Below are 24,811 nucleotides of genomic sequence, written 5' to 3'. Positions count from 1 at the left end.
GTAGATTTGGTAATGAGAGAGCAATTCAACACATTCTGCCACAAAGCATTTGGGAGTCTTAAGTTAGAGCTTCAGAATTCCTTCTGAAAAAGGACAAAAGAGAGACTTCCTGTCATTTCCACTGGTTTCTGCATGTGGGACCAATATGGGCAACACAAAGTTTAAACAGATGCAAGTGTTGAGGGGAGGAGGCAAAGCCATGCCTAGTTTTACATATTTCGCCAAATCCAGATTGAATTAAATCCGTCTCTCCTAAAAGCTTCCAGAGTAGGCTTCCACTGAAGTTACAGCACACTTGAATGGTTTATTTCACCAATATTTGCTTATGGAAATGAAGGGGAGTGACAGAGGGGAAGGAGGAGGGGAGTGGAGGAGGGGTTTGGGGCCGGGGGAGGCCCTGACTGCAGCACAACACACCAGTAACCTTGTCTGATGTGATCATTAACCTTTCTGGAAAAGGCAGCTGGCAGTTCTCCGAGGTTTGTCATTAGAATGTGAGAAGAGCCACACAGATATTGCACAGACTGTTCAAAGGAGTTTGATTTACTTTGAGAGCTACTGCTCCATTTTAGTGTGGCAGAAAAATGAGATTTCAACAATTATTTTTTGTATTTTTAATTGTTATGATGAGTCTTCTTATCAATGGACAGAGACCAGGTAAGACTTTGATATATTTGTAAGAGTAACTTGTTTTTATGCCTGTTGTTGTCCATGAGTCTCTGAGCATGATTATGTTTATGTTGAAAATCTCTTAGGTGTGCTTGAGGGTACTGGGGGTGTGTAGGACTTCAGAAGTATTCTTTCTATCTTGTTAGGTCCATTATTTGGATATTTAAAAAATAGCTGGATATTAAAATGATGGTAAATATTTTACCACTATTTTTCTAATTTAAAGACCCCTTAGCTTTTGTAGATATGTTGCTCTTACAAGTAAAAAGGAACGGAAATGTTTGGTCTATTAGAGATTTTTAGGTAAAATGCAAATCCCAAGCAACTTATTAAAAGAGCATGTTGCTGGCTGGAATGGGTCAATGTTAACTGAATTCACAGCATATAAAAATCATAATGTGGCAAATTGTAGATGAATTCTTAAAATGGGTCAATAGCTATTATTTCCAGTTATATAATTTGATGTGTCACTTAAAACAAGAAAGTACAATTTAGCATTGTTGAGCTTATAAACCCAAAAGTGTCAAAAATATGTATGGTCAAGATAAATATTAATTTACTTGACATATTTTTCAAAAATGATATCATTTGTGTTGTTCTTATCCAACAGAAATTTAGTAAACAGTTATTCTAATGTGCTTTTACTTCAAAACCAAATATCTAAGGTTTCAAAGCACTGGCAAGTAAAAAGATTAGAAAGTTTTCTGACTCAGGAACAAGCAATCCTAAATATAAATAGAAAGGTAGTTCTATTTATATCCAAATATATTCCATTATTCACTTGATAATGTAATTCTCCATTTAGGACAGAAAATGGTAAGTAACTGGTTAAAAAGTCAGTCTCTGCCTTTTAGTTAATCAGAAGTTTGATCACTGAGGTTATTTCAAATGGAATCCCCTGGTGTGCCCTTTTACATAAATAAGAAAAATGTTCCTAATTAGCAACTCAGAAAGCATTCCTTCTTAATGTTTACAGCAATTGCTATTCAAACCATTTCTACTTTTCTGAAATATGTAACACCTTGGATAATGTTCTTGTAAAACATTTGTGATTAATTCACTACGTAAAATAAAAGGTCCAGGAGCATTTAGGAAGAAGACATGTAGAAGGAGGAGGATATTGCTATAAACATGAACCTTGTGTATTTGCATCACATTAATTTTTTATATCATAATCACACCTGAACAAGTAGCAAATCACACTATACTTTGAATTCTAAATATTCTCTTGCATCCCCCAGACTAAACAACAGTTCGTTTTCGGAAAAATGCTCCTAATACTTCTCTTTTTTCCCCCTCAGCTAATTTGGCAATGAGAAGAAAACTACACAGACTCAGCTGCCATCAGAGGAGATGTATGCCTCTCCATTCACGAGTGCCCTTCCCCTGAGGTATTTCTGATGGAAAATAGCTTTCCTACATTTAGGCAGCATTCCAGACCTAAGAATGTGTATTCATATTTTGTTACAGGTGATAATGGCTTTATGGTAATGTCAGTGTAAGAGATGCATGCTAATAGATGAAAGAGTGAAATAAGCTGGAGGGGACCAACTGAGAGAAAGGGGAGACATATGAAATACTTTCAACAATAAAGAATTATTTAAAAAAAGAGTGAAATGACATGATGATTGAAAATATTTAATGGGATAGATGAGGAAAATCTTGATAATTGTTGAATCTGAATGAGAGTTAAATGGGGATTAATACTATTATGTATGTTGGACAATTATTATTTAAATATCAGGCACCAGGAGAATATAATTATGAAAGTATCTATTTAAATATGTGTTTTGAAAAACACTTAATAGCTCCTTAGTTATCTGGAACAAGTATATTTCCCATTAAGGCCACTGTGTGCTTCAGCATATGGGTGTATTTGCCAAACAACACTAGGTGAATGATGTGCTAGCCTCAATATGCAGTTTATTTTTCCTGAAAATATTTCTTTTCATATGTAAAATCAACTTAATATTAATGGCACAGCAACTTTACAGCCTCACTCATAGGACTGGTCTTGATGGTTGCATTTTTAAGGATAAATTCCAAATAGATTTTTGCTCCTCCCCCATTGAAAAAAAAAAGGTAATTAAAAGACCTATGATTTTACACCACCACCACCACCAGTAATACCATATGAATCAATCAACTTCAAACACTGCCCAAAGTTTAAGTTATTTCATACCAAAAATAAATAACTTGGCATTCCATTGTAATTATTTTAAGCTAGTTAAGTCATAAAGTATATTCTTCCTTTAAAAAAATGCCATAGAAATATTCCTCGGCTGGTTAACACATAGGCAATTGCTGAATTTGCTTATTTAGTTGACCAATAGATTGTAGTGTTTATGGCATTATTCATGAAAGAAATATACCTATTGTTTAATATGTGGTTTTCAAACCCAGTGAAAGTCCTGAGTAGAACATTAAAAGAAGGAAGAGCAATTCAGTAATAAGCATTTCACTAGTAAGCATTTATCATGAGAACTAAGACAAAACGCCAAGTTCTCTATGCCTGTAATCTATAACAAATTACTATTTGCTATCAACATTTGTAAAATAAATTTGGTGGAAGAATCCATAAAGATACAATAACTTCCTGAGAAAACAATTAGTAGAGGCTCAAACATGCTTTAAAAGGATTTTATTTTTAAAGAATCCTTTGCTGTGTGTTAATAATGCATTTCCCTCTCACATCTAAAAAATAATGGTAAAATTTGTGCTGAGGAGGAGTGGAGAAGTTCAAGATTTTCCCAGCACTCCCCCACAAATAACAAAGGGGAGAGGAGGTATTTCACAATAGCAAGGGAATTCCTGCATATACAGAGCAAGATACCTTACATAACTGCGAATAAAAGCCCTTAGTTAGCCACAGGTTATATTGGCTTTCTCTACAAACTGCATGCCATAAAAACTAGTGTTTCAAGTAAACAAGATAGAGTTGGGAAATTTGAATTGTCAAAGTTAAGGAAAAATTCTGACCTACAAACCAAATTTGTAAACCAAAGGGAAATTTCAGTGAAGGCCATACAAAACATTAAATAATAGCAACCCTTTACAAAATTAGGCTGATTCCCTTAAAGAACTGCTCAGCTTACAGCATTCATTTTGTCAGTGTTTAGACTAGTCCTACATTCCAGCCACAGTTCTTTGAAGAAGGTATAAAGGCCTTATTTTGGAATCCAGAGATAGTATAAGAACCAATGCAAGATAAACATTAGATAATTTTCCAAGATCTTGCTGAACCAGTGCTATGACAAGTGCTACCTTCAAATTTGGCAGCACAATTCTCACTGTCCTACATCTTTGCACACTTTTTATATATATTGCAACAAAACATCTTTGACAACTTGTATACTGGGTAAAGGCACACTAGACCGAGGTAGTGGAACTCTGAGGCAGAACAGCCCTTTCATTTATTCCCCTCTGTTTTCCTGCACGTGTTAGATAAAATCACATGGGGCTACTTGATTCAGTTAGGGTCAAGTAAAAGTGTAAAAGGATAGGTAAAGTAAACAGTTAACCGGAATTTTTCCAGATTAACCCTTTACAATGGTTTAGACTTTCAACTCACTTAATAGGAATGTTCTACTACCTTGAATATCAACTTTTTCAGCGTCTAGAGTCTTCTTCAGTGATCCTCAGTAAGATTTCCTAACAATTAAGAAGAAATAGACTTAATCAAATAGAAAACCTACGCTGCATACAATTCATTTTCTTGATTTTTATTTTTTTCTCACAGAAATATTTCAGCATAAGTGAATTAGAGTGGAGGAAAGCAAGAGAAAGGGTGTCAGGAATGCCAAGCTTACAGGTTAATATGAGAGCTAGAATGGAAAATGGAGTAGGGTTTTAGACTTTAATGATTTTCCCTTTCCAACAGTAAAATCTTATTACAGTAATACTTTTATTTAAATGTGTACTTTAGATAACTACATACCCTATTAGTACATGCTCCATCTAGCTTTTTAATAATTATAATACATTTTCATGGTGTAAAATTTTTTCTAACAGTATGAAAGTATGTAAAGTCAAAATCTTCCCACTCTCTTGCCCATTTTCACTTACCAGAAGTAATGCTATGAAAAGAAATTTGGTCAAGTTACCTTTTATAAATTGAGACCAGATAATATTCTCTTGCCCCCGTTTTTTAAATTTCTTTTTAATTTATTGGTGTGCCATTGGTTAACAAAATTATATAGGTTTCAGGTGTACAATTTTATAATTGCTATCCTTGATTACCATTCAAAATGTCTAGTTCTCTATTTTCTGCCTTATTCTTACCCCTCAAAGTTATGGACCTCCTACTTCCTTGACCTGGCCTGCCTCCCCTTTCTTTTCACAAGTGTCCTATTGTTTTGGCCCTTCTTGCTCCATTCTGCCTTTTTGGCTGAACTGAAAGCCAACTTTGCCTTCAGCACAGAATCTCCACTTTAGCAGGGCTCATCTCATCAAATTTAAACCTTTTTCCCCCCATAGGGTTCTCTTCAAATCCCATTCTCTATATGAGCCCACCCTTACCCAATTAATGTAAATGAACACCTAAAAGTAAACTTTTCAATTCCTCCCACTCAAATATTTCTCCTGTTTTCTCAAGATTTGGAGAATTGTATAGATACTATATATTAGATGTTTACTATGTAAGATACCATATTCTATGAAATACACTTGTTACTACTGTCTCAATGTAATTATCTGAACACAGTGCCCTAATATTTAATTCTAGTTGGTTTACCAGGATTATCATTTCTACCTTGAAATATTTTAAAAATATGTTTTTATTGATTTTAGAAAAAGAAGAAAGGAGAGGGAAAGAGAAACATCAATGATGAGAGAGAATCATCGATCAGCTGCCTCCTGCATGCCCCACATTGGGGATCAAGCCCACAACTTGGGCATATGCCCTGGTAGGGAATCGAACCAAACCGTGACCTCCTAGTTCATAGATCAACGTTCAAGCACTGAGCCATGCTGGCTGGGCTTGAAACATTTCTTTTTCAATGTTCCCTCCTCTTCATCTCGATTACTACTATCTTAGTGCCTGTTATATCTCCCCAACATGACTTCAATACCTTAACTGATCACTCCAGCCTCCAGTTCTGGTTCTGGAAAGTCTGTTTTTATCATCTGATCTTTCCAAATTAAATCCAGTCAAGTCACACCAAGATTAATATCCTTATGTGTCCCTGTAGCCTTCAGAAAATTAGAACTCCCATAATTTAACAAACAGCACCTTACAAATTGTACCTCTTCAGCATCATCTGTCGCCGCTTCTCCCCTTCCCTCTCCCAAAGAGAATAAGAAAGAATTGAGACTGTTTTAGACGTTCTGGTCATACAGCTCACTCACTGGTGATCATTGGTAAGTCACTTATCCTTTCTAAGTCTCCCTCCACTTCCAGACCTGTACGAGGGAGCTAGCAATGGTACTTAACCTTATCATAAGCATCCCTAGCACATAATAAGTGCTAAATAGATAGTGGCTAAAATTTTTATTATTACCATTACTTTAAAGTCAATCAATTCTTCAGCTCTTGCTGCACTTCTGCCTTCAATGTCCTTTCTTCTTTCCTTCATTATCAATTCATCCTTCAAGAAATCCCTACCAGTTGTTTCTGATGCCCACTTCTTCTCTCAGCACCATTTATGTACTTCTGTCAGAGTACTTGACTCACTGCATTATAGTAGTAATGTGTTAATAACTGACTGCATTCTTCCCCTCTGCCCTCAGTGTGCTGTAAATTTCCTGAAGGCAAAAGGCAGAGTGTGGTGTTCTGACTTTGTTAAATTAACATTTGTTAAGTGGAGCACCCAGAATACAGAATGGTAAGCCTGAATTCAACAGCTGACTGGAGATAAATTGCAGTAAAGTATTACTCATGGCATGCATGGAGGGGCCAAATGGGGAGGTCAAGGCAGAATGGAGACAGCCAGCAAGAGCGAGAGCTAAAGATAAGGAGCCTGGGGCACATGCCTGTATTAGAGTTTGTGGATAGCGTGTGTTGGCATTCCTGAACTAGGGTTGGATTGGTAAATTCAAATAAAAAGAGATGGGTTTTGGTAAGTACCGAAAGGGTCTTATCTAAGAGACACATAAAGTATACTTGCCCTAGGAGGCAGGGGACACTATTGATCACAAGGGCTGTTGGAGAAGTCAAAATCAGGAACTTACATTTGCTTGTGACTCTGTGACTGCTGTCCAGGACATGTATTTGTATAAGGGAGCTAGTATCATCTAAGGTCTTTGCAGGCCTCTTAGCCAAACAAAATGAGTGCTGAGGCAGCAGTAACATGGAGTAGCTTACCTAAACTATCAACAATGGCTGTATTTACCTTTGTATCTTCAGCCAAAAAAAAGTGCCCAAAATATAGCAGGCAGTCCACAAATGTTGCTAAAAGAAGTGAAATGAAACTTTTATTATTTTAGCATTTAAAACTTGCCATCATTAGATCCCATCACACATTTTCAGCTTTATCTCCTAATACTAACTGCCAAACTGAACTTTGATTTCCTATCTCTGCTGGAAGTGTTTCCTCCTCCAGGAATTAATTGCTTCCCTGATCTCATCAAATTATAACACTTTCCATCCCCTGGGGTTCTTTTCAAATCCCATTTTCTATATGAGGCCCACCCTGATCCAACTAACGTAAAATAATCTTCTACTTTCTTAACAATCACAGCATTTTAATCAGGTTTTATTTTATTTTTTACCACCATATAATTTTTTTAAACCAAAACACAGGAAACAAATCCATTTTATTTATTTTCAGTAAGTTTAAATCCTTGAGGGGTACAGCGTTACACAGATTCTGTGTCCAATGGCCTTAGCAGGAAGGTTGCTTCCGGATTTAGCAAGAACCATGCCACTGTTTCCATGAGCATGAGTTACCTTTCCCCAGATTACTCTGGTTTTGTTTGGTTTGCCACCAGGAGTCACTGTGTTGTACTTAGATAGACTTCTGTTTCATCTCGAGCATAAACACCTTCAATTTTAAGAAGAGCTGTGTGCTCCCTCTGGTCCCGGAGACCCCGCTTCTAGCCAGCAAAAATGGCCTTGGACCACAGCCTTCCATGGTTGTCCTTATAGAAGTCCTGTTCCCAGCAGGCCTCCATAGGGTCCAAGATGGTGGAAAAATACCAATATATTTTTAAAAGCCATTTATCATATTCTTCTTTTTTGTTTGTGTGATAAGTTTATTTGGGCCAGACTGTTGACAATTATATTCTTCTTTATTTTGTCAAATTTTATTCATATTTGAATGTGAGCACCTTGAAGATAAGATAGGGCCCCTAACGTTTAGAGTATACATCTTTACAATGTGTGAATGGCCTGAAAGTAGCTTTACGTATAGGGGATTCCTTCATGGGCTCTAATATCTGGTATATCTTCCTTAAAATTAAACATAGAAAATTATTGTTTTCTCAATCACAGTCCAGTGTCCAAAGACCATGCTCAGAGAAAACCCCTAATGTTTTTAATTTACTGATAAGATAAAACTTTTCTATAAAGATCATGATGCCTTAATGATAATATATATTATGTATTGAACATAAAAAATATAGTATAGTTGTTATGTTAATAAATGCATATTCCCCCATATGTACTGATGTATATGATGAACTAAATCCTCATTTCAGAGTTTTCTTCACCTTGGAAACGGATTCTCATTACAAAGTCTGTAATAATTCTTTCTGCAAATATTTACTTAAAGTAGCAGCTCCCTATCAAGTTGTTCAGGAGTCTAAAATTTCTTCTTAGCATAAATCTTTTGTCTTTACTTTGTCCTCAGTTGTGTATTCAATTAGTGACCTAGAATATTAGCTTAACTTTATTATTATATAGCAATAATATATTTGAAAAATACATTATCCTATCTAATAAAAGACAAAAAGGGTAATTAACCGTACCTCCGCTACGCTTCCCATTGGCTAATCAGGGCGGTATGCAAATTAACTGCCAAAAAAAGATGGCGGTTAATTTGCATACATAGGCACAATGATGGGAGGTGAAAGGGGAAGGACAGAAGAAGCCGCCTGCTGCTGACGGTGATCGGGAACCAAGGCGGCAGGCAAGAACCGGGTGGCAGGGCAAAGGCGGAGAACCCGGGCCGCCTTTGCCCTGTGCGAACTATGCAGCTGGGAGAGGGGCGTGGAGCCGCTGGGAGCAGGGCGGGAACTTCCCGGGGTTTGCGTCAGGCAGCTGAGAGCGGGGCGCGAACTATGCAGCCAGGAGAGGAGCACCTGGCCGCTGGGAACAGGGCGGGAACTTCCTGGGGTGGGCGTCAGGCAGCCGGGAGTGGGGCTGGAACTTCTGCCGCATTGCCATGGCAATGCGACAGAAGTTCCCACCTCATAGCTGCTTGCTCATTCACTTACTCGCTCATTCATTCACTCACTCATTATTCACTCATTCACTCAGCAAACCCTCTCAGGTCCCTGGCATCAGGCCAGGCACTGAAGTTGAAGCAGGATAAGACAGAGCTACGTCCTCAAAATGTTAGTAATTCAGTAGGGAGAAGCAGGCACATGAACGAGGCAGTTGTACGCACAGATGCACTGTACTGGGTTCAGTGAGGGCTGTAACTAACGCCGACTTTGTTCTCTTGATAAAATGGGGCCTCGGGAGCCAGGCCGCCCCAAGCCTGTAGGCCTGTGCCTAGGCCAGGAGTGGCCAGGGTCTCAGAACATGACAGAGGGTGCAGGTCGGGCTGAGGGGTCTGGCCCCACCCCTCACCCCACCACCCCCGAGTGCACAAATTTTTGTGCACCGGACTACTAGTCTTATATAATAAAAGGCTAATATGCAAATAGTCCAAATGGCGCTATGATGTGCACTGACCACCAGAGGGCAGGCGCTTAACACAGGAGCTGCCCCCTGGTGGTCACTGCGCTCCCACAGGGAGAGCGCTGCTCAGCCAGAAGCTGGGCTCATGGCTGGTGAGCGCAGCAGTGGTGGCAGTAGCCTCTCCTGACTCCACGGCAGCACTAAGGATGTCCAACTGACGGCTCCTGGATTGCAAGAGGGCGCAAGCCTGGCTGAGGGACCTTCCCCCCCCCCCCCCCCCCAGTGCACAAGTTTTGTGCACTGGGCCTCTAGTTCTTATATAATAGCAAATGAATATTTATTGCTTTTTAGGTGACTTGAAAAAAAAAATCATTCTTAATTAAGTACTTCAACATTTTTTACTTGGATGTATTTTTTGTTTGTTTATCTTTATTGTTTAAAGTATTACAAATGTCCCCTTTGTTGCTTTGTGTGTTTTTTCCCATTGAACCTCTCCACCCAGTACCTGCCCCTTCCAAAACTTCACCACTCTATTGTCTGTGTCCATGGGCTATGCATACCAGTATATGCATATAAGTTCCCCAGTTAATCACTCCCCTCCCACTCCTCACCCCACCTTCCCTCTGAAATTTTTCAGTCCACTGCCACTATTGCAACCTAATAGGCTTTCCAGAATATTGACCCCCCTCTCTCCATATCCACTGATTGGTCTTCTCTAGTCTTCCCTTTCCCCGATAAGATTCTTTATTATTATTTTTTTAATCCTCATGTGAGTACATTCTTAGAGAGAGGAAGCCTAACTACTGTCTACTTTGCACCAAACTCCTCACATCCACTTTTGCTCCTCTTTTATCTATTCCTCATATTATAGCTTCATACGGCTTAAGACCCTTTAGTGATTTCTCATTACTCTTAGGATTAAAATAGAATTTTTGCCTTAGCCGGTTTGGCTCAGTGGATAGACCATCGCCTGTGGACTGAAGGGTCCCAGGTTTGATTCTGGTCAAGGGATTGAGGGCTCCAGCCCCAGTAGGGGGCATTCAAGAGATAGTCAATCAATGATTCTTTCATCATTGGTGTTGCTATCTCTCCCTCTCCCCTTCTCTCTGAAATCAATAAAAATATATTTTAAAAAATAAATAAAATAAAATAGAATTCTTTTTTTTTTTCCTAATCCTCACTGAGGATATTTTTCCATTGATTTTTAGAGAGAGTGAAAGAGAGAGGGAATGACAGAGGGAAATATTGATATGAGAGAAACACATCAATTGGTTGCCTCCTGCAGGAGCCCAGACCAGGGCCAGGGCCAGGAGGAGGCTGAAACCAAGGTACATGCCTTGACTGGAATTGAACACGGGACCCTTTGGTCCACAGGCTCTTTCCAATGAGCCAAACCAGCTAGGGCTAGAATTGTTTTTCTTAAAAAATGTATCTTTATTGTTGAAAGTATTACAGATGTCCCCCTTTTTTTTTCCCATCGACCCCTTCCACCCTCTCCCCTGCATCAAGTCTTCACTGTACTATTATCTGTGTCCATGGGTTATGCATATAAATTATTTGGTTAATCTCTCCTTACCCACCCACCAACCCCCACCTTCCCTCTGAGATTCATCAGTCTGTTCCATGCTTCTGTCTCTAGATCTTGAAATAGAATTCTTAATGGAACCTATAAAACTGCACAATCAAGCACTTCTCTACCTCTCCAATTCTATCTGACTCACTGTGGCTATGAGTGTTTATCAAAGGTGTCCTGTTCCTTTTCAGGGCCTTCACACATTATCTTCTCTGTCTAGAATATAGGATAGGCTTTTTCTTATCTTTACTGAGTTATTCCTACTCAATCAAGACTTTAATCAAATGTCACTTCATTTGGGGTTGGGGTGGGAGGAGTGCATGTGCATGAGTACCACATATAACTTCTCATTACACTGGCCCAAGTAACTTTGGGAGGGGACTTTGAGTTTTTTTGGTTTCATATTTTATTTATATTGAAATTGTGTTAGAGCTTTCAACTTTACATTTACTCCTCATTTTTCTGTAACAGTAACATTTTTATAATCTTCGCTCAAGGATATGTTTTTATTGATTTTACAGACGAAGGGAGGAGATGAATATCTATGTGAGAGAGAAACATCAATTGGTTGCTTCCAGTACCCACCCCGACCAGGGATTGAATTCACAACCTGGGAATGTGCCCTGACTGAGAGTCAAACCCTTGACTCTTCAGTGCATGGGATGATGCTCCACCCAACTGAGCCACACCAGTTAGAGCAACAGTAACATTTTATGTATACAAAAATTGTGTGTGTGTGTGTGTGTGTGTGTATGTCACACACACATATGTATGCATAATATATATGTATGTATCATATGTATGTATGTATCATGTATATGTATGTATCATATGAAATGTGGAATGTATTCATTACCCCGCCTCTTTACGGGTCACTAAACTTAGATGTATTTATTTGTAGATACACAGATAGTTGTTTTGAATGACTGGTATTTCATTGTATGGACAGCCTTAATTTATTTAACTTGACTCTATTGATAAATACTTATATTTTATTTATTTTGAACAATACCATCTTTCACTTACCATACTGTTTTCAAGGTCAATCCATGTAGTAGCATGTATCAGTACATAATTCTTCTTTAATGACAATAAAATTTTATCATATAGGAAAATCGTATTTTGTTTATCCTGTCACCTATTGTTCTCATTATTTGGCTATTAAGAACAGTTCTACTATGAACATTCATGTGCAAATTTGTAATATATGTGCAAAACATATATTTTCAGTTCTCTTGGATATATGCCTAAGGCTGAGAGTTAAATTGCTAGATAATATGGTTTTTCTTTTAAAAAAAATGTTTTTATTGATTTCAGAGAGGGGAAAGGGAAAGAGAAATAGAAATATCAATGATGAGAGAGAATCATCAATTGACTGCCTCCTGCACGCCCCCTACTAGGGATCAAGCCCTGACCTGAAATTGAACCATGACCTCCTGGTTCATAGGTCAACCACTGAGCCACTCTGGCTGGGCTGTAGCAATTTTTTAAGCTGAGACTGTGAATCCTCCAACTTTGGGATTCTTCAAGACTGCTTTGATTATTCTGGTTCCCTGGAATTTCCATATGAATGTTAGGATCAGCTTGTCAATGTCTGCAAAGAGCCAGCTGTGATTTGGATAGGGATTGTGTTGAATCTGTATATAAATATGGCAAGTATAGTTATGTTGGCAATTAAGTTTTCAAATCTATAACATGGCATATATATTCCCATTTATTCATATCTACTTTAATTTCTTTCAACAATGTTTTATGCCTGGCTGGTATAGCTCAGTTGGTTGAGCATTGTCCTGTGCACTGAAAGGTTGCCGGTTCGATTCCCAGTCAGGGCACATGCCCAGGTTGCAGGTTCAGTCACTGGTCAAGGTAGGTAATGGAGGAAACCAATCAATGTTTCTCTTTCTCCCTCTTTCTTCCTCCCTCTCTAAAATCAATAAAAACATTTTAAAAAAACACCACAAAATGTTTTATAATTTTTAAAAAAAATATATTTTATTGATTTTTCACAGAGAGGAAGGGGGAGGGATAGAGAGTTAGAAACATCGATGAGAGAGAAACATCGATCAGCTGCCTCCTGCACACTCCCCACTGGGGATGTGCCTGCAACCCAGGTACATGCCCTTGGCCGGAATCGAACCCGGGACCCCTCAGTCCGCAGGCCGACGCTCTATCCACTGAGCCAAACCGGTCAGGGCATAATTTTTATTTTATTTTTAAACATATTTTTATTGATTTCAGAGAGGAAGGGAGAGGGGGAGAGAGAGATAGAAACTTCAATGGGAGAGAATCATGATCAGCTGCCTCCTGCATGCTCCCTACTGGGGATTGAGCCCACAACGAGGCATGTGCCCTTGATCAGAGTCGAACCCAGCACCCTCAGTCCGCAGGCTATTGCTCTATCCACTGAGCCAAACCAACTAGGGCTGTTTTATAATTTTTAGAGTGCAAGTTTTATACGTCTGATGTTTAATTTATTCCTAAGTGTTTTATTCTTTTGCTGGTATTATAAATGAAATTTTCTTCATGTCATCTTCAATTATTCATTGCTAATCCTATATAATAAAAGGCTAATATGCAAATTGTATATTACCTTGCCTCTTTACAGGTCACTAAACTTAGATGTATTTATTTGTAGATACACAGATAGTTGTTCGACTGCTCGCTATGACGTGTGCTGACCACCAGGGGGCAGCACAAAATGAAGGAAGGCCCCGACTGGCAGCCAGCAGCCGGGAAAAGGAAGGCCCCAGCCGGCCCTAATGACCAGCCAGGCCTAGGGACCCTACCCATACACAACCAGTCGACCAGTTGCTATGATGTACACTGACCACCAGGGGGAAGACACTCAATGCAGGAGCTGACCCCTGGTGGTCAGTGTGCTCCCACAGTGGAAGCACCACTCAGCTGATCTGACAGGGCACCAGACATAGGGCTCACGGCTGGTGAGCGCTGCTATAGCAGCGCAAGCCTCTCCTGATCGGGACTGACTGGGCACGAGCCCACAGCTGGCATAGCAGGCAGGCACAGCAGGACCCGGATGAGCTGAAGTGGCAGGCGGCATGGGACTGCCAGTTTTGGCCCAATCCCCGCAGGCCACGCCAAGGGTCCCCACCAGTGCACGAATCGGACCTCTGGTAGATATATGATTAATTTATGGTTGTTGATCTTATATCCTGTAACCTTAATTAAATTATTGATTCATTATGTTCCTTAGGATTTTCTATGTACAAGCATGTTATATGCAAATAGCGATAGTTTTACTTCTTTCTTCATTTCTAATCTAAATGTATTTTATTTCTTTTCCTTGCCTAATAGTCCTAACTAGAACCTCCCATACAATGCTCAATAGAAGTGGTGAGAACAGACATCTTTGTCTCATTCCTTATCTTAAATGGAAAGCAATCTGTCTTTCACTATTAAGTGTGAAGTTAACTATGGGTCATTGTAGATGTCTTTGTCAATTTGAAGGGGTTCCCTTCTATTCCTAGTGTTGAATGTTTTTTATCGTGAAAGAGTGTTGGGGTTTATTAACTGTTTTTTTCTTTGTCTATTAAGATTATCAAGCGTTTTTGTCCTTTATTCTATTGAAATTATGAAATTTTCATAACTCTGTCTATTTGAAAAAAATAAGCATGGGTAAATTAGTGTGCTGGATTGCATTTCTTATTCTGATATGTTCTTTTTCCTTTGCTTTTCAAATATAGATCTTCTTTTACTGACTTCACCTGGTCTGCCAGAAGAAGAGGATTGAAGGAAAAATACCCACCCACACAATCGTGTGCTTGCTTGTTCCTATATGAAAAGGAATCCTTTGAAAGGACCTGGGATGTCTTATTAGTTTCACAAGATTCTCTTCTTCTGTTTTCTTTTTAGAGGGAAAATAACATGAATTGAAAAGCAATTACAGTCTGAAGCACAGTTATTACCTGCATAAAAAAATCCCTCATCTTTTCTGCACATTATAATTCTTACATGGGTTAGCAAGAAAAATACTTTGTAATGTCTTTGGACTTTTAAATAGTAAAAAGTGCAAGAATATAAAATTTGGCTTTCATAGTCCTATAATCCTCAAAAATATTAAAATAATGTTGTATATGTTTGAATGATTATTTTTAAAAAATGCTAAATCTGGAATCAATTTCAAAGACTATTTGGCTTTGCAGAAGAGAAAATAATTGGTTCATCGGTCACTTATATAAAAAGACTAAGAAAGAAGCTATTAATTGCTACCAGTTTTATATTATAGGTTTTAATGTTTATGAAAGAATTTTTATTTTGAATAATATTCACTTAAAGTTGTAACAGGACGTTTGAAATACTGATTGTAGCTCATTTTATTTTAAAACTGAAATGTTCATTTCTGAATCTTTTTCTCATCATGTAATTACAAGAAGCCAGTGTTTGATTTCCTTTGAAGTTCTGTTTATTGTCCTTGATTCACTTGTATACCAGTAGTTTCTTAAAAGGCTCACTTAAAGTTGACATTTAAAATATAGTTATGCCAATGAAGTCCCAGCTGGACAATATCTAACATGAGTGCTCATCATTCTGCTAGGCTCTGTTGTGGTGCTGTTCAACCTGTGGTGGTGAGACTTGTTAAAAAAAAAATCAGAGGAATTTAGGAATATGAATGATTACCCAACAAGGATATTACCCTGTCTAATTCTGAATTGTATGGATAATTAGATGTTCCCAAATTATTGAATATGCTCTTAATTTGTATTTATTGAAAGACTGTTAACTCAGTGTCATAAAATTTCTATTATTTTGCTATAAGTTAATTCAGGTATAAGATTTACAAATTCATATCATGATTAAAATCTTTACTTTGTACAAAAGTAGGAGGAGCCATAAACTATTAACTTTTATTTTGCAAAAATAAAAGGTTGGGATTGGTAAATAAAGAACCTGATATAGAAATTCTGAAAAAAAAAAAAAAAAAAAAAAGAAATTCTGACATCATGGAGTTTGTCTCCCTTTCATAGCTTATTAATGATGTATTTTAGAATGGAAGGTGCTTGTAAAAAGCACTGTGAATAAATTTACATACAAACAAAAGATGTTTCCTAAAATGTATTACCTCTTATTAAAATTAGATATTTGGAGAAGTTCATATACTGAGTGACCAGATTATTATGACCACCCCATCAGTACGTCATTGACACTTCCAAAAATACTGAATATTGAAAACTTCTTAAGCAAATACTCTCAAGGTATTATTATTATTATTATTTGCATAACTAATTCACTTCATTGTGATGGGGTGGTCATAATAATCTGGCTGGTCACAATAATCTGGCCACTCAGTGTATATTAAAAATAAAATACACACAAAACTCAGTGATTTGAGTGTCTAGTTGTCCTTAGTTTGTATAAGAAATGTTCAGAGTATTGAGCACAGCATGATGGAAATGTTCCCTGACACTTATTTGTATTCCACTATTTGTTCCTTTTAATTAAAGCATTTTAGACTGAACAGCCTTATTATGTATCCTGCCACAGAAGATTTTTAACTTAATTCTAGATTATCAGAGTAAGGGCAAAGATTCTCAAAATCTATAAAAACTCAACAACCAGTGGTTTGTATGCTGAAAGTGGCATAACAGAGTAAGTCCATGACAATGGAATCATATTTTACTCACTGCCAAGGTGGAGCCATAGATCAGAGGCGTGTCTAATATGTGTACTTTAAACTTAACCATCTTTATGATTTGGTGTTTTATTATTTTTCTATTAAAAGATCTTTGTAATAGCTAATATTTTCAGAATACAAAAGAAAAGAGATTTTACATAGTTTAACCAAGATCAGAGGTAATGGCGCCATCCTAACTTGGGGCTATGGGGCGAGTCAGTAAAGTAGAGCAGATGGAGTCATAGACCAAAGAACGATTATAAATTTTGATTCCTTCTTTCTTGGCTCAGTTCCTTCCAAACTCTGAAATCAGTTTTTGGTCCTATTCTTGCATCATTTTCACTCTCCTTTGAAAACCCAGGAATGAAATGAGCAGGTAAAAAATATAAGGGTGTGCCAAAAGCCTTAGTAATAAAGATTAGTAATATTTTTATAGCATTTTTGAAAAAGATAAAAATCAAGTATGATGAACACAATACCAAACTTTTAGGAAAAAGATTGGATCAATTAAACCATGATATAGCCTGAGGCAAAAGGAAAAAATTAGTAATACTAATCCTGTCACTAATAAGAGCCTTATTTTAGGCATAGTGGAGGCTGAGTTCCAGCCTTTTGATTTTTCCCTTCTTCTCACTTCCCAAAATGACTTCACTCCCTAAACTCCCTAGATCTTATCCCATTTCTCATTCTTGGCTTCCACCTGGGAGAGTGTTCATGGAAAGAACACTGAATTCGCCTGACTGGTTTGGCTCAGTGGATAGAACGTCAGCCTGCAGACTGAAAGGTCCCAGGTTCGATTCCAGTCAAGGGCATGTACCTTGGTTGCAGGCACATCCCCAGTGGGGGGGGGGGGGGGGGGGGGAGGTGCAGGAGGCAGCTGATCAATGTTTCTCTCTCATCGACGTTTCTCTCTATCCCTCTCCCTTCCTCTCTGTAAAAAATCAATAAAATATTTTTTTTTTTTTTTTAAAAGAAGAACACTGAATTCTAGCCCTGGCTTTTTACAGCTGAGTTCACATCTTACTATAAATTCATATGACTGGATTCCAAGGAGTCTTGGTTAGAGCTAGTGAGGTTGATAATTGCTCTACAGAAAAGTCCTATCAGTTTCATCTGGAAGTTTGTCATCTGAGTGTACTTAAGAACTACCTACAACTATCTCTTATACTATTCGGATATTATAATACTCTATTTTTAAAAATAATTTTATTGATTTAAAAGAGGAAGGGAGAGGCAGAGAGATAGAAACATCAATGATGAGAGAGACTCATTGATCGGCTACCTCCTGCATGCCCCACACTGGGAATCGAGCTGGCAACCTGGGCAGGTGCCTTGACCTGGAATTGAACCATGACCTCCTGGTTCATAGGTCGATGCTCAACCATTGAGCCACATCTGCTTGGCACAATACTCTATTTTTGCAAGTTCTTATACCTCAGATTAACTGTTTTGTGGCACTTGGCTAGGTAAGTGACTGTATAACATTCTAAGTATTTTTGTTTGTTTGGTTTTTGAGAATATGTTTATTAAAGCTGGGGACAGTGAAACAAGGAAGGGCTTAGGATAGAAGAAGCAACAGGAGAGAGACTAGGCAGCGGTGCTTTGGCTCACTGGGAAGTCAGAGAAAAGGGGGCCTTGGAGACAGGTAGAGGAAGGTTAGCCCAAGACGAGGCTAGCTGTCCATTGCTCCCCTGGTTGCAAGTCTCATGGGGTCTCTTAGAGTTTAGGAGATGCACGCCTGTGGGGAAAGTAAAGGAGGAGGAGTAAGGCTTGAGCATGCTCCCAGGAGGAAGAGCACGCCTTCTAACTTTTGAACTTTAATGGGTAATAGTAAAGGAATATTTTGGTATGCAGCCATTTCTTGGTTTTCCTATTTTTAATGTAATGCCACCTGGTAGAATGCATCAGTTTGTCAGTTTTCACACTATTTTATTTTCTCCTCCAGTAGGTTGTGGACAATGTGTTTCATAACTCAAATAGTGTTAATGCTTAACTAAATACAACTTGTATAAACTGAGCCATATGTGGAATGAGAAGTTCAAATATTGCACTAAAACAAAGCAAAAATATTTCCAATTATTCATCATTTGGTAAACTTTTAACAACATTAGCTTTGAAAAATGGAAAAAAAATTCTAAAATTGGAATTTGACATATATATTTATATATATATATACACATATATCTAATCTAATAAAAGAGAAACATGAAAATTGACTGCACCTCCGCTACACCCCAAGCCACACCCACCAGCCAATCAGAGCGACTATATGCAAATTAACCCAAAGAAGATGGCGGCTGGCAGCCACAGAGCTGGAGCAAGCAGGAGGCTTGGTTGCCCTGGCAATGGAGGAAGCCAAGCTTCCCGCCTGCCTTGGCCAGCTGTGGGCTCTGCTCAAGGCAACAAAGTTTCCATTATAAAAGATAAATAAATCTCAGATACCTGCTTCCAGCCAGCCTCCACTGGGAGCTTGGGTGGCTGAGGGCCATGGCCAGCCTGCAAACAGCCATTAGCCCCTCACCCAGGATGGCCACACCCTCATGGGGTGAGGGTCCCCGCTGGGGGGCTTGGCCAGCCTGCAAACAGCCATCAGCCACTCACCCAGAGACTGGCCAGGCACCCCAGCAGGACCCACCACCCTGAAGGGGGTGTGGCCAGCCTGAAAATGGCCCTCAGCTCCTCACCCAGGCAGGCCAGGCATCCCAGCGGGACCCCCACCCTGATCCGGGACACCCTTCAGGGCAAACCACCCAGCCCCCACCCATGCACCAGGCCTCTATCCTATATAATAAAAGGGTAATATGCAAATTGATCCTAACAGCAGAACGACTGGGAATGACTGGTCACTATGACACACACTGACCACCAGGGGGCAGATGCTCAATGCAGGAGCTGCCCGCTGGTGGTCAGTGCGCTCCCACAGGGGGAGCTCTGCTCAGCCACAGACAGGCTGATGGCTGCCAGTACAGCAGTGGTGGTGGGAGCCTCTCCCAGCTCCTCAGCAGCACTAAAGATGTCCGAGTGCAGCTTAGGCCTGCTCCCCGCTGGCAAGTGGACATCCCCCGAGGGCTCCCAGGCTGCCAGAGGGATGTCTGACTGCCAGTTTAGGCCCAATCCCCCAGGGAGCGGGCCTAAGCCAGCAGGTGGTCATCCCCCAAGGGATCCCAGACTACGAGAGTGCAAAGGCTGGGCTGAGGGGACCCCCCACCCCCCTGCAGTGCACAAATTTTTGTGCACCGGGCCTCTAAAATCTAATATTATATATATATATAGATAGATAGATAGATAGATAGATAGATATATTCTTCCCTCCAATGAGATTGTGCATGGCATTGTATAAATTATAATTTTTGGAGTTCTGTTTTTAAAGTATCTGACCCTCTCTTTTTAAATTATTCAGGGTTTTTGTTGTTGTTTAATGTAAAAAGTGCACTTGTTAGAAAGGAAGGGAAAGGAGGGGGGAAGAGAAGAAAGGGCCTCAGCCTCTGCAAAATAGTTTGCTGTAATCCTGGGAGGATTGAGTATTAATTTGCCCATCTTTAGAAGAGGAAACAGACTTAGAAATAAGAGTACCTGGCTGGTTTGGCTCAGTTGATAAAGCGTCAGCCTGTGGACTGAAGGGTGCCTGGTTCAATTCTGGTCAAGGGCACATGCCGGGGTTGCCTGTTCTATCCCCAGTAGGGGCCACACAGGAGGCAGCTGATCAATGACTCTCTCTCATCATTGATGTTTCCATCTCTCTCCCCCTCTCCCTTCCTCTTAAAATCAATAAATAAATACACACACACACACACACACGTAATTTTTTTAAATTAAGAGTAATCTAAAATCACAGCTGGTAAACTGATATATTTGGGACACAACTCGACATGTCTTCCAAAATATGCTCTTAACCACTATGATATAAGAGGAGTTTTAAATTTTTTTACTAAACCCACATATTTCATAATAGAATAAAAAAAGTTTCCTGACCTGCAACCTGAAAATGTGTATGATTCAATTGAACAAAGTTTAGATTCATTCCCTCCCAACCAAAGCTTCCCTCCTTTCAAGGAAACTTAAAAAGTATTTTTTGTTTTAACTATTTTTTTATTGTTTTTTTCTTTTTATGCTTTAACTATTTTCTAAAGAGAAAAATAGTACTTATATAAACTAAAATCCCTTTTTGTTTGTCATATTTAAGCAGAATATTTCAAACTACTCTAATAATGACATGGGTTTTCTTCTTTTGGGAAGGTAGCAAAATTTTGCTCCAGAAACTATTTTTTGTCTTTGTCAAAAATTAATTTAGCATAGGATGGTGTGGGAATCATAATTTCACAAGCCAATAGCTTACAGGATATGCTATTAATAAAGCCAAATATGCTATATTAGTAAAGCCAAATAGAAAAATAACATACTCCCAACAAATGACAGATTAATCACACTATTTTTCCAGGCAAGGGGAGGTGAAGGAATGAAGTCTAAATTTCATATGAGGTGTGTCTTTTTTAAAAGGAGGAGGCACTCAGAGAGTCAGCAACCACCAACCAAAGGGCTGATTTCCAGGTGGCAGGGTGAAGTAAAAGATCCCTATTGCTAGAGCATGTTGCTAGGGTACAAAGACATCAGTGCTGGTAGGTGGGCTTACCTCTTTCACCAGGTTAATGTGGGTTTATCAACAATGTCTTCAAGGAGTACCTCCCCAGGACAGGAGCAAATGCCCCAACGATCTTCTGAGAGTTTTTAGGTTAGAGAATAGTTGCCTCACCCAAACCAAAACTCAAATAGTCCTCACAAACTCTCAGTATTTATAGTCTAAATGTCCCCTTGCCACAGTGGCTTTTCCATGTGTTCTTATGATAATCCCCCAGCGGGTCCCCACAGAAGCTGGGCTTCGGACTGCTTATCAATGACATAGATATGCAATGATGACATCCTGGTACAGCTTACTTCATTCTTGTATCAAAGCCACTTTTTTCCCTTCGTCATAAACGAGTAGATTAAAACAACTTCACATAAGTCATAAACAAGTGGCTTTAAAATCATATAAACCAATACACAACATAGCATCAAAAGAGCCAGGGAGAGGGGCGGGGGAGAAGAAACTTACAAATGATATAAAGCAAAAGGTGACACACCAGCTCCCTCTAAATCTCCCTTCTGCCCTAAGAGGAACAGAAATAGACATTTTTAGATGAATTTATAATGTGTATGTTCATATATACATACACAAATAAACACATTATTACTTATTTTTACATTACATTTACTATGCCAGACACTGTTCCAAGTGTCTAACTTGTGAAAAGTCATTTAGTACAACTCTAAGAGGCAAGTTGTACTGTTATTGCCCCCAATCTTTTTTTACTAGGTGAGAAAACAGGCACAAAAAAGATAACCTGCCAAAGGTCACACAGAGCGGGCAGAGCTTGGATTTGAACTCCTGGGAGCCTGATTCCAAAGCCAGGCTTTAACCACTGCTCTTTAGCTTCCTCTCTACATGCAGCAGGACCTAGGCTGGGTGTGTGTACACATACAGATACACATCCACATGCATGTTTCATGCTACATTTTAAGTTTATCAAATGCCCTTGAAGACCCTTACCTATCAGCATGAAGGGCAGGAAAGGGAGAGCAACTGCTAACACAAGAGGGCATATTCAGAGACGAAGATTACAAAGCATCTCAGAGAGTAACAGGCCTGAAAAATATTCCTTAGCTAAGAAACTAGATCACTGGTCAACTTAGAACAGTTTCAGTTTTTACATGAGGTGTAGGGCTGAAAATAAGATTGCTTCTGAGCTAGTACTGTAGGGAAGAAAATGATTCTTTAAACACAATGGATCCAGAGGAAGAATCCAATGTAGAACAATCAACTCATTAGGGTAATTAGCATCCAGCAAGTAGGCTGGCTACATCCAGTTGAATTATGCTATGCCCTACAAAGCACTGCAGCCTTTCAGAATTCAGTGTCACAACCAAGGGACTCCTGTCTTAAGCAATGACTCATATTTTTTATCTTATAGTAACATATACTCACCCCACAGTAAAAGAACAAACAAAAAGAGAGGCAGTTGCTGCCACCAGCAAGTCAAAAGGTTTAGACATCACAACTTTATCTATTGAGGGGTCTCTAATTCACACCAGTGTTTAACTGCTCACCAAGCACTACTTTTTGGATTTCTTAAAGGCACCAAAAGATCTGTTTTCTGAATTGTAGCCAGTAATCCATTCAAATTTCAAATTTTATTACAGGCAGACTTTGCTTTATTGTGTTTCATGAGTGTTGCTTTTTTTTTTTTTTACAAACTGAAGGCAAGACCCTCCACAACCAATAAAGATTATTTTATTGCAATACTTGCTTTATTACATCGGTCTGGAACCAAACCCAATCTCTGAGGTATGCTTGTATAGCCTTTAACTATTTAAAATGCTCCACATGTTTCCTTTAAAGATCAAAATCCTCAACTTTGCCTAAATGGTCTTGCAGCAGCATCTTTTTGCTTATCTCATCAGCCTCACAAAAGCCGTTTCTAATCTTTTCTACTTCCCGCACCTCACTTCCCCTTGAGGTGTCAGCCAAATCAACTTTTTAGTCCCTCACGTACCAAGTTCTTTAGAGTTAAGAGCCTTCTCACTGGCTCTTCCTTCATCCTTGAAGACTTCCATCCTCAAATTTGTCCAGTTCACTCAGATTTTACCTCTAAAAATATGTTGTTAATCCTCGCCCGGGGATATTTTTTCCATTGCTTTTTAGAGTGGAAGGGAGGGAGGGAGAGCGGGGAGGAGAGAGAGAAAGAAAGGACCATCGATGTGAGAGAGAGACACACATGGGGGTTGCCTCCCCCATGCACCCTAGAAATCGAACCTGCAACCTCGGTATGAGCCCTTGACAGGAAATGGAACCAGCGACCCCTCAGTGCCCAGGCCTACACTCTTATCACATCTGCCAGGACAAATTTTACCTTCTTTTAAAATGTTAGCATTAAAAATACTAGCATTTTATTTATTTTAGCACAATATACTTAAAATGTTATCATTGTGTCATGTAACCAACACAAAAACTCAACTTTTACCTTAAATGTCACGTCCTCAGAAGATCTCAGAGAGCAGAGGTGAGGCGTGGGATAATTCCGCGGGGTGGGGCCGACCCACCCACTCATCCACTGACAGGCGAACTGACCCATCGGGCGACTGTCCCCATTTCATTTCCAGGTTTACTGCCTCTTACCAACCACCACAGGCCCAGTGAACAGGCTCCTCCACCGCCCGGTTACCCATTCCCTCATGTCTGAGAGCAGGAGGGGGTGGCGGTGGGGGCTTTAACACCAACCTGGGAACCTTACTTCTATCCTCAAGTTGCTCCATAGGAAGAATCTGGAAAGCCTGCCATTCTCTGGGAGTGAAATGGCCAATTCCAGCCAACAATTCCAGCCACCTGTGCTCCAGATCTCTTCCCGCGCTCCCCGCGCCCCCCCCCCCCCCCCCCCCAGAGTCACTGCGCAGGCGCCTGTCTATTACCTGCCCACTTTCGGGGGAACAGCCAATCAGCTCACAGGCCCAGTGTGCGCCCCGACTGGGAACCCCCCCACCCCAGGTGGTTGGGTGTCAGTCCTGCGTTGCACTGGGTTCCTGGGTTCCTGCACCGTCTCAATCCTGGGCCGTCAGCTCCAGGTAAGCGGGAGCCTGCAGCGCCCGGCCACTGTCTGGGGCCGTAGCTGAGCACGGTGGAGGCGACTGGGCGCCAGACCTCGAAGTCACGCTGGTCCACGAGTGCGTCTCCTCGGCCTGGCAAAGATCTTGTGAAATCTACCGTTCCCAGACCTGTGGAATCAGAACATTTAATTAACGTTTAGTTAATTAGTCAAGGAGATTTTGATCTGAACAATAATTTGAGAATTGCCATGTTATCGCCCAAGAATGGCTGTGTTTGGTGGAGGAAAGTTGGGGAGGAGAGAGGATAAGGGGGAGGTGAAGGGAGTAGTAGCCACCATTGGAGAACCCACTGCCCTACATTCCACCTCTTGGCCAAAGTAAACATCCCTTAGTCCTCCCGAGATCTTACAGTTAAGAATCATCATTACAAATTCACAGATGAGCTCGGTTAGGCTCAGGCAAGTCAAGAATCATCCCGTATGGCAATGATTGAAACCGAGGGCTAGCAATCTACCAC

The 24,811-nt window shown here is 39.8% G+C and overlaps 1 protein-coding gene and 1 pseudogene across 1 annotated transcript; one reads left to right on the top strand and one right to left on the bottom strand.

Moving 5' to 3' along the window:
* Positions 1–445: 445 nt before the first annotated feature.
* On the top strand, positions 446–16,500 carry APELA (apelin receptor early endogenous ligand). The gene is made up of 3 exons (XM_070417245.1): positions 446–657; positions 1,971–2,060; positions 14,729–16,500. Exons 1-2 carry the CDS (start codon positions 585–587, stop codon positions 2,057–2,059), a joined length of 162 nt encoding a protein of 53 aa, XP_070273346.1. The 5' UTR covers positions 446–584; the 3' UTR covers position 2,060; positions 14,729–16,500.
* Positions 7,442–7,779, bottom strand: LOC139011380 (large ribosomal subunit protein eL33 pseudogene; annotated as a pseudogene).
* Positions 16,501–24,811: the final 8,311 nt, after the last annotated feature.

Source organism: Myotis yumanensis, unplaced genomic scaffold (genome assembly GCF_028538775.1).
Source record: "Myotis yumanensis isolate MYYU_CA2020_CCGP unplaced genomic scaffold, mMyoYum1.0.hap1 SCAF_5, whole genome shotgun sequence".
NCBI lineage: Eukaryota > Metazoa > Chordata > Mammalia > Chiroptera > Vespertilionidae > Myotis > Myotis yumanensis.
The sequence above is the reverse complement of the archived record's forward strand: the minus strand, read 5'-3'. Positions and strand labels throughout refer to the sequence as shown.